Here is a 10469-nt window from a genome sequence, read left to right on the forward strand (position 1 = left end):
TAAATTTCTCCGTGCTTGTAGCTAAAACATCAATCGCCCCTTTGTCCCTACCTAATTCAGGAATTATGAAATGTGAGTCATATCCACTTAAATTGTGGAACACTACAGGGATAAACTTTGGTAATTTAAAATTAATGTTACACCTGTTGCAAGCAGGGCCTTTGTAAAAACCAGTCAGGTGATCATGATCACGCACACGCCTGTTGTCTTCTGTAAAACTACAGTCACAAAGGTAACATCTATCCGCACTTTCATGGAATGTCAATTCATCATGTTGAAGATTGTTCATCGGAACTACATAACTATACAGTTTTTCTACCTTATTAGCTATATCATACAGGTTATCTACAAATGTCTTAGCAGCATTTTCACCTCGATATACAAGTGGTTGGGTTGTTAACCCATACCGACGTAGATGATCTTCTTCCAAAGTTGATTTAAGCATTAAACAAAAGCTGTTTGGTTCATGAAATTGAAATTTTTTAATTTTACTTTGATCACACTCATCTATAACTAAAGGAACTAATGATGACTCAAAGTCTGCATATATAACAATTGGTATTCGATATTGTTGAGCGGTTTTGTTGAATTTAATAAAAGCTCTATTAGGGGGAGGTAATTTAACCCTTACTTCATCCTTACTATTGCAGAGACGTTGGTGGTCAAGTAACCATTCCTTACCACCCATCTGAAATGGTTTGGCAACATAGCAAAAACAACGTTTGCAAATAGTGAGTCTCATCTTCCTTTTGGATAGTTGTCTTGATAAAAGTGCATTAAAGTTTTTGATGTATACATAATGTGAGATTTTACCATTTGTGAGGAGTAAAAGATCAGTATGGTCTTTACGCTCATGAGATGTAACCTGAATGGGAAAAACATTATTAGACTCATCCAATCCATAGACATTAACTGATGAATTAAGATTCTGTTTTTCAAATCTCTTGATATCTTTTAAAGACACTGGGTAAGACAAACCTGAGAAATTATATTTATGAGCCACTTCACTATAATACCGGCTAGGTCTATAGGCATTCCTATCTTCAACAAACTTTGCTAAAAGTGCATATTTAAAACATTCATTGTCCTCATTTTGAACATTTATACAAGTTCTTGTATCAGCAATTTTTTTAGGCAGTGGAATGAAACTACTACCTCTATCACCATATCCATGTTTATGTACACGTATATCTAAACTGTCTACACTTAGCAAAGACCACCCAGATCCTCTTCCTTCATGTTCAGATATTTTAACAACAATTTCTTGTAAGCAACTGTCGACTTCAGCCTCTATATCACTGGTTACCATGATCGATTTATTTCGTGTTATAAACCCCCGCGGGGAAACCTCATTTTGCACATTTGTAAATCTAGTGTCCAAGAGCAAGCCGAATTTGATAAAATTAAGTCTGGTTAGTTCCTTTTCTAGTGTTTCTATGATAAGGGGTTTAGCTTTTGAAATAAAATCTGACAATTCATAATTGTTATTAGAAATTTTGAAATGGTTTACTATTGCTTTAGGAAATGCTTGAGCTAATATTTCTACTGACAATTGTTGGTTTGGTGGTGCATACTGTATAACTGTTGATCTATTCTGTTGCAAGAAGGGGTCTTCAACGAAATCTTCATATTCCATCGGTGCTGAAGATTCATTAGGTCTATGTAAGAGTTCATGATGAATATTTAAGAGCAATTCATCCTCAAAAGACTCCCAACAATTTTCACATTGATACATTTTTGCAGGTTTAAGACACTACTTAGAAAACTATCTACATTACACACTGCATGGTTGTATTCACAGTAATGATATGGGTGGGGCTCAGGACTCATATATATAGCACAGTGTATAACCCCCACTCCATTTTTATTCAATGAAGGGGCGTGTTAAACCCCCCACCAATGGCTTAAGTATTTTATAAATAACACCTGAAATAGGGGTTTAGCATACACATTCACAATGCCTCCTACAGACCACACATACCTTACTGGAGTAGAGCCCAGAATCTTACCAAATGATTTTGATGAAGCAGGGAATGTGGAAGAAAACAATACAGAAAGTGACGAGGACTTGCAAGAGATGCTAGAAGAACAAGTGGACGAAGAGTTTATTAATGAACAAATTCAACCCACTGAAGACACACCAATTAAAGAATTTCATTCGGACTATTGTGAAACACCAACGATTCCAGTTCAAGCAGATGAAGTTGAAAATGGTGAAAACAAACTTTGTCGAATATTACAGTTTTGTGGTAATGTTCGTAGAAGATTATCATTTAGTTCAGAGAGTGAATCATAAAACATGTAGCTATTTTATTGTTTTTTAAAAATTCTTCAGTTTGACCTTGACCTAATTGTTTGGGCACAGTATTACGCTTTAACAATATTCTATGACTGTATTGGTCTTAATTATGAGTACCTAAAATGATTTGGAATATTAACAATAGATAAGGTTTTCATAAGAAAAACTAAACATAAAATTCAAGCACATTTTATTTTTGTCTAAATAGAAAAAACAAATAATGACAAAATATAAAATATATTGTAAACAGTTTTTGTATTGAACTAATATGAAGTAAATTTTGTTTTGCTAAATAAATGCTATTTTGATTTAATTTGAAAGTCCAGGAATAATTTAAAGTTTAAGTATAAAGATAAGAGTTCAAAAACAATAGAATATATATATATATGGAGGAATTAGCCTGAGAAAGTTACTACAAATAAGTATATGTATATATTTTACCTTGAATTGTTAAGTTATACAGCATGGCATTGAAGAAATATAATCTTTATTGTACAATATGAACGATTAAAATGTTAAATATAACTTGGTCTAAATATATTATACACAAAACTTTAGGAACACATTATAAGGTTATGACAAATGTGTTCCTAAACCTTTACGATAAAATAGGTTGAAAAGCTCAAGGTCACTCTTTGAATGCAAAAATTGGGAACGCATTTGTTATGATACAACAAATGCGTTCCCAATTTTTGCATACTAAAGGAAAATAAAGAAAATAATAAAAACACGTTAAAACTAAAAACCAATTTACAATGTTACTGTAACCAATCCCGAAGACCGATCACGAATTAAGTAGTATCGGTGTGGTGTATTCGGGATGGTCATGCCTCTTGGTAATTTAAGGCGGAACCTGTCATTTCCTTCTTTTAAAATGACTTCACCACTAGGTGTCATCATTAGAATTTCTAACTTTTTGTTTTTGGGCAACCTATTAATTCTGGTTTTTTTGGCAATAATTTGTGGTGGACGACAGGGTCGAGCAAAGCCTGACGTCCGTGGTTGGCTGGGTAAGATCTTGTTTATCACAACAACACGGGAGGTGCTCGGTGCCGGATCAGATAAGCAAGATTTTTCCTGAGCCTGATTTTGTACAATAATTGATGGTCTTGATCTTTCAAATGATGGAGGATTTTCTGTGACAGGATTATTATTAACAATTTTAGGTTGGGCGGGTACCATCCTGCTTTTCCCCTTAGTGTGGAGGCTACACACATTGGTATCGGAAAAGCAGGATTTTTCACAGCGCTCACCTTTTTTCACCCCTTTTTGGAAAACATAAGTACATTGAGACTTGATCTTAAATGCTGCTCGTCTTTTTGCCATAAGTTTTTGCATTTTTTCAGAAGGGGTTTTTTGTGAGGGAAGGGATTCTTTTGAGGACTCGGGTTTTGCAAATAGTTTTCTTACAACAGCAGGTGCAGCAGGGAGGGATTTGGGTGGAGGTAATGGAATGGTTATTTCAGGAGAATCTATGTTGGTAATCTGGTTTGAGGATGGATTTAAATTAGGAAGAGTTAGGTTAGGTGTTTGAGGTTTTGGAGATGACTTATCTTTGTTAGGAGATGACTTGTTTTTGAGAGGAGACGGCTTATCTTTGGGAGGAGATGGCTTTTCAGGAGATTTGATAGGGGATAGTAAGGAGACAATCAAGGGAGAAAGTAGCATTGATAGGGGGGACATATTTCTTTGTTTTCGGGGGGATGACGTAGAAGACGAGGACGAGGATGATGAAGACAAGGAGTCAAAAGACGAGGATGAAGAAGAAGAAGACGATGGCGATGATGGAGGCCTAGGTTTCAAAGTGTTGGCAGCAGAAGAAGAAGGTCCAGGCTCTTGAATATTCTTGACGATAGAAGTTGACGATCCAGGCTCTGGAGAAATCTTGGAGACAGGCAGAGGCTTTGAAGTGTTGGCAGCAGCAGAAGGTCCAGAAGAAGTGTTGGCAGCAGCAGAAGAAGGTCCAGGCTCCTGAATCGTCTTGGAGACAGTACATTCTTTCCTTATTTCCCCATTCAATGCCTGGAGAAGTTTGGACCTTTTCACTCCAGCCACCGGCTTCATCGGCTTAGTGGTCTTTCTGAAGCAGGGGTCCATGGCTCTTCTGCAGGCAGGCAACAGAATGATGTTATTAACCAAAATGCTCTCACATATATACCCACTCCAAGTGGTGGGGGATATAGGTATAGGACAGAGTGGGGGAAGTTAGGAGTGTTGTAAAAGGGTGGGGAGTGGGAAATAATTATATCTAATAGGAAGAGTTTGGCTATGGAATGATAAACTATTTTCAAAGATAAAGTTTCAACTAACCAATCATAAAAGTAGGTCAAGGTCATCCTCTATTAAAAAAAAACCGAAAGCCATGCAAGAAAAATAGTAGTGCAAAGATTCAAACTACCAACACCAAAACACAACTACTGGTGCATAGTATCTACAAGACTATCTACAAGTAAGACTACAACAGTACATGCATGAAGAACCTGAAAATGATTAGACATATAGACAAGATTTGAATAGGGTATGGAGATCTAAGTACAATTGGTTTTCATGCCATTTTGCACTTTAAGGAAACACATAAGGTTTTCTTGCCTCTATGTGTGTTAAGGAAGGATAGAGTTTAACCTGAAAATGATTAGACATATAGACAAGATTTGAATAGGGTATGGAGATCTAAGTACAATTGGTTTTCATGCCATTTTGCACTTTAAGGAAACATCAGGTTTTCTTGCCTCTATGTGTGTTAAGGAAGGATAGAGTTTAACCTGAAAATGATTAGACATATAGACAAGATTTGAATAGGGTATGGAGATCTAAGTACAATTGGTTTTCATGCCATTTTGCACTTTAAGGAAACACATAAGGTTTTCTTGCCTCTATGTGTGTTAAGGAAGGATAGAGTTTAACCTGAAAATGATTAAACATATATACAAGATTTGAATAGGGTATGGAGATCTAAGTACAATTGGTTTTCATGCCATTTTGCACTTTAAGGAAACATCAGGTTTTCTTGCCTCTATGTGTGTTAAGGAAGGATAGAGTTTAACCTGAAAATGATTAGACATATACATTGGAGGTCAACCTGCAAACAAAATAAACAACAAGTTAGTTAACCAGAAAACAAAACAAGTGAATATAGTAATGCAACAACAAGTTAGTTAACCTGAAAGGAAAAAACAAGTAAACATAGCAATTCAACAAAAGATTAGTTATTATTAACCTGAAAAAGAAATGAGCTGATATATGAATGCGGGCCCAACATTGCATAAGTTAGCTCACCGTTCATCACTTGATGTGCAGCTTGCTTGTGCACATGATGTGTACCTGGCAAGAGCACGTGATGAACAGTGAAGTTTGAAAGAACTCCAACTAGTTTTATGCGCTCTGGTGGGGGGCCGGGCTATATGGGGGTGTGGTCTACTCAGCCAATCACAGGACAGGTGGTGTAGTGGGGAGGGCTCACTGGGGGCGTGGTCTACTCAGCCAATCAACGGACAAGTGGTGTAGTGGAAGTCTCGCAATAATGAAGCAAAGGGGGGGGGGGGGTGTAACTAACACGTGCAGCTACTAATCATATTTGTATCAACCCAAAACAATATACATGCTTAAAACTGAAGTAAAGTCCATTAAAAGGTATAAGTTGTTCGCTTAAGAATGGTATATAATCAGAGAAACAATTTTCTTCAGGCCTCAAGAACAAGATATTAAATCAATTAAATTACTAACCAAGCTAATTACAATATGAGAATACAACAACATTTAGCAGACACCAATATGTAACCCATGCAATATATTTAATTATACATGTAGATTTCAACTAATATATCACATCATTTCAGCTACGCAAACACAATATGGAACAGAGAATAATTAGACCTACCTATTTCAGTAGAAATCAGGAACACTTGGTGTATAAAGTTAGGCCACGATAACTCTAGAAAAGAAAATGCACATTAAATTTATTAAGTATTGTAACCATTTTATGCATTTATTTTGAAAAAAAAAATCTTAAGCAAGCTATATTTTAATTTCAAATTATCAGAAGATACATAAAACGGTTTTGTTATTGCTTAAAGACCTATGAGATAGTTTGATTATTGTTTTCAAACCATTCCCAATAACAATCAAATAAGGAAATCACTGACAGTATTTTCTATCTTAAACAATCGTATAAGAATCATCTTCATCAAGCTACATTTTAACAAAGTCAAAATTCAAACCTTTGAATGATCACAAAAACAGTTTTATTACTGTCGCAAGAAGGAAAAAGTTATCACTTATTTTCAATCATATACAATTGCAATTCCCAATAAAAATCAAATAAGAAAATCACTAACATTATTTCCATTATAAACAATCGTATAAGGAAACACCTACATTTTAACAAAGTCAAAAACATATATTAAATTAATCGAAAGATCACAAAAACTGTTTTATTATTTAAAAACCTAGCAGTGTGAAGCAATTCCCAATAAAGCTACATTTTAACAAAGTCGAAATTCAAACCTTTGAATGATCACAAAAACAGTTTTATTACTGTCGCAAGAAGGAAATAGCCATCAGTTATTTTCAATCATATACAATTCCCAATAAAAATCAAATAAGAAAATCACTAACATTATTTCCATTATAAACAATCGTATAAGGAAACACCTACATTTTAACAAAGTCAAAAACGTATATTAAATTAATCGAAAGATCACAAAAACTGTTTTATTATTTAAAAACCTAGCAGTGTGAAGCGATTCCCAATAAAGCTACATTTTAACAAAGTCGAATTTCAAACCTTTGAATGATCACAAAAACAGTTTTATTACTGTCGCAAGAAGGAAATAGCTATCAGTTATTTTCAATCATATACAATTGCAATTCATAATAAAAATCAAATAAGAAAATCACTAACATTATATCCATTATAAACAATCATATAAGGAAACACCTACATTTTAACAAAGTCAAAAACGTAAATTAAACTAATCGAAAGATGACAAAAACTGTTTTATTATTATTTAAAAACCTAGCAGTGTGAAGCGATTCCCAATAAAAATCAAACAAGGAAATCACTAACATTTACTTCCATCTCAAACAACCATATAAGAAAGAAGCAATTTATAATTCATCAAATGATCACAAAAAGCAGATATGTTACGATTTTAGACCTAACAGTATGTGAGGTAATTCTCGATAAAAATCAAATAAGAAATAAGCAATCTATTCCAGCTATATTTTACTAAAGTCAAAAGACTTAATTTAGAAGTTATCAAATGACCACAAAAAGCAGTTATGTTATGATTTAACACATAACAGGATGAGAGGCTATTCTCAATAAATATCACTAACAGTTTCTTCCATCTTAAAAATTTGAATCAAACTATATCTATATATAAAGCCAAAAGCACCCATAAACTTTTGAGAAAACTAAAAGTCACACCCCCATTATTGAGCGAAGCTCACTTTCCCTCACTTTGTAACTTCTTTATAAGAGCATCAGAATGTAATGGCTTGACCAATTAATATGAAATTTGGCCAACAGCTAAACAATACTGAGTACAATGTTTTGGTAAAAAATATTTGCGAATTTCCTTCTGGATTTTATTTTACGGGTCACGCAATTTCGCTTGTTATTTTAATGTAAGTTGAAATAAAAATTATATTGGGTTTATGACATATGGGTTTATCTCATTTCATTTAAATAAGATAAACATATATTAATTGTTTGTAACTGTTTTGTTTACATTTCAATGTTTACTTTCATCCTAGGTTAAAGTTGGAATGTAACAGTTTATCAATGGAAGTAACAGTTTTGCTATATTTGTTTGTTGCTCAAAGGCCCAACGTAATATTGGTCGTCGCACCAATAATGCAAATATTGTAAGAGAGTGGTGTCGTGAACAAAAAGAACCAGATGAAGCTGATAATGATAGGCAGATAGCTAATCAATTCCAACATGAATTAGATGCACTAAAATTTTACACTTTGGACTAACTGTCATCAGCAACGACTAACAGCTTCAAATCAATTACCAATTTGTTCCCGTTGTCGTTCAAATGCAACGTAATTCACGGCGTTAAATAATATGGATGTGTCAAGTGCCCCGAACGAATTAACTGACCTGGCGATTGTAGAACAAATTTTGATTGCACGAGTACATCCTGCTATGCACATTTACAAAGTACAAGCAAATGGTCAGGATGGCCAGTTTCACTACAAAGGTACAGTATGAACTATCAGATAAATTTGTCATTCTTTAGAACTTAAATAATATCGGGCAAACAAACGGTGCATCTGTTGAAAGGGAACATATTGTAGGGTGTTAGCTGCTTTAGCCATTGACAATCTTTAAATAATGCTTCGCTCATTTATGCGTCTAAAGTGTAACGGCAGACCACCTTAGTATTAGCGGGAAGTCTCAAATCAAAGAAATAAAATTACCCAAACTTAAATTACGCAACACAGGCTATCAGTTAGGCAACAGTTTTCTTTAATTCTCAATGCTGTAAAAACTTTGTTGTAACATGTTAACCCAAATTGAAGCAGATCGTTTAGCATTCATTGGAAGTTATCAGTTAAAACTGAGAGCAAAAAAAAAAATAATGTAGGCAAACCTTTTACAACACAAAAAGAGATATTTAAAATTATTTTCTAACAAGTGTTTAAACAACTCTAAGATATAGCTAGAATTACTCAAATTGAAGCACGGGTTCTCTAGTACTAATATAATAATAGTTATAAATATATGCCACAAGAAAGATTAATTGCCTGTATGAATAAAATCTATTACAAAATATGAGACATACATTAAATGATTAAGCAATCTTAATTCAACTGTCTCATATTGAAAAACTACTAATTTAATATATATAGAAATTTTCGTAAAACCACAAGCTCAACAACAGAACTCAAAATATTTTCCATACAAATAGCTTTATGTATTTAAGGTCTAAAACAGTAAGAACTAATATATTAAGAGAGTATAATTACCTGTATCAGAAAAATCCCCAAATCACAATATGTAGATGTGGAATATGTAGAACTAGAAACACTTGAACTTAAAAAATCGGCAAATATAATCAAAACGCTCGAAATTAAATAAAGCAACAAGATAATTGGTAATTAATGTTCACAGACTACAGTATTCGAGGAATAGGTTCACTAGCAAAGACAAGTGAATACTGGTTAGTTGACGCTGCAGACAGACCTTGAAGATTATGCAGTGACAATAAAAGTGCAACGCTACTTACCTATAAGATGCAAATAATTGCAGAACTGCATAAAGTGTCTAGATGCTACATTCCAAACAGAACTCAATATATCAATTATTCAATCCAAGTAGGCTGTTCACATTGTTCAAGCCAACACAGACAGGATGTCTAGGTACCTAAAGTCGTGCCTACAGGATGGAGCAAGTTACGTGACGCGCATGCGTACGTGCACATGTTTTCCTCCCGTCTTAGGCAAGACAATATTAAGACTGAAACCTATTACCCAAACTTCTATAAGCACTATATAAGTGTTAACAGTGCGAATTACCAGTCATTTGACTATTACCAATCACTAGGTGAACATGTCCTCTGGAAATGCTCCTTCTATTCAAGAAAACAAAATATCTTCGACAACGGACAACAATATATCTCCATTAACAGATAACTCAAATAGTAATCAAGGACAAAACACAGTAGACATAACTATGTTAATAATACAAGATCCCAAAGTTACCAGCACAACATATTTTTTAAATCAGGCGTTTGAAGAACTCATGCGGCAGCTAGTAGATGGATAGATCAAAAATGAAATTATACTACAATATTTTACCTATAAGTACAGAATATTTTTAAAACACATTCAGACGTCCTTGACCTAATAACAATACCATCTACAACATCTGTGATCACACACATCACCAGAGTACATGCCCAGCCCTGACTACGATACTCCCTATCACTATATTCTTACCTAATTACATTAATTATGACGTCATGTGATAATAACCGTCCTTCCCTCTACTAATACACGTTTTTAACCTAACCTAACCTAACCTAACCTAACCTAACCTAACCCAACCCAACACGAAACCTTTACAATAGAAGCTTCGTTATAATAAGAATATAGCCTATCATGTTATCGTAAATACTATGCTAGAATTTTCTGTGCACATATATGTGTATTTTTTACA

General features: G+C 34.1%; 1 protein-coding gene across 1 annotated transcript; it reads right to left on the reverse strand.

The window, feature by feature from the left end:
* Positions 1-3049: 3049 nt before the first annotated feature.
* On the reverse strand, positions 3050-4396 carry LOC128982679 (uncharacterized). Its single transcript, XM_054401620.1, has one exon. It carries the CDS (start codon positions 4394-4396, stop codon positions 3050-3052), a length of 1347 nt encoding a protein of 448 aa, XP_054257595.1.
* Between the last annotated feature and the right edge of the window lie 6073 nt (positions 4397-10469).

Source organism: Macrosteles quadrilineatus, unplaced genomic scaffold, assembly GCF_028750875.1.
Source record: "Macrosteles quadrilineatus isolate MER2022 unplaced genomic scaffold, UCM_ALF_1.0 Scaffold_954__1_contigs__length_24983, whole genome shotgun sequence".
Taxonomy (NCBI): domain Eukaryota; kingdom Metazoa; phylum Arthropoda; class Insecta; order Hemiptera; family Cicadellidae; genus Macrosteles; species Macrosteles quadrilineatus.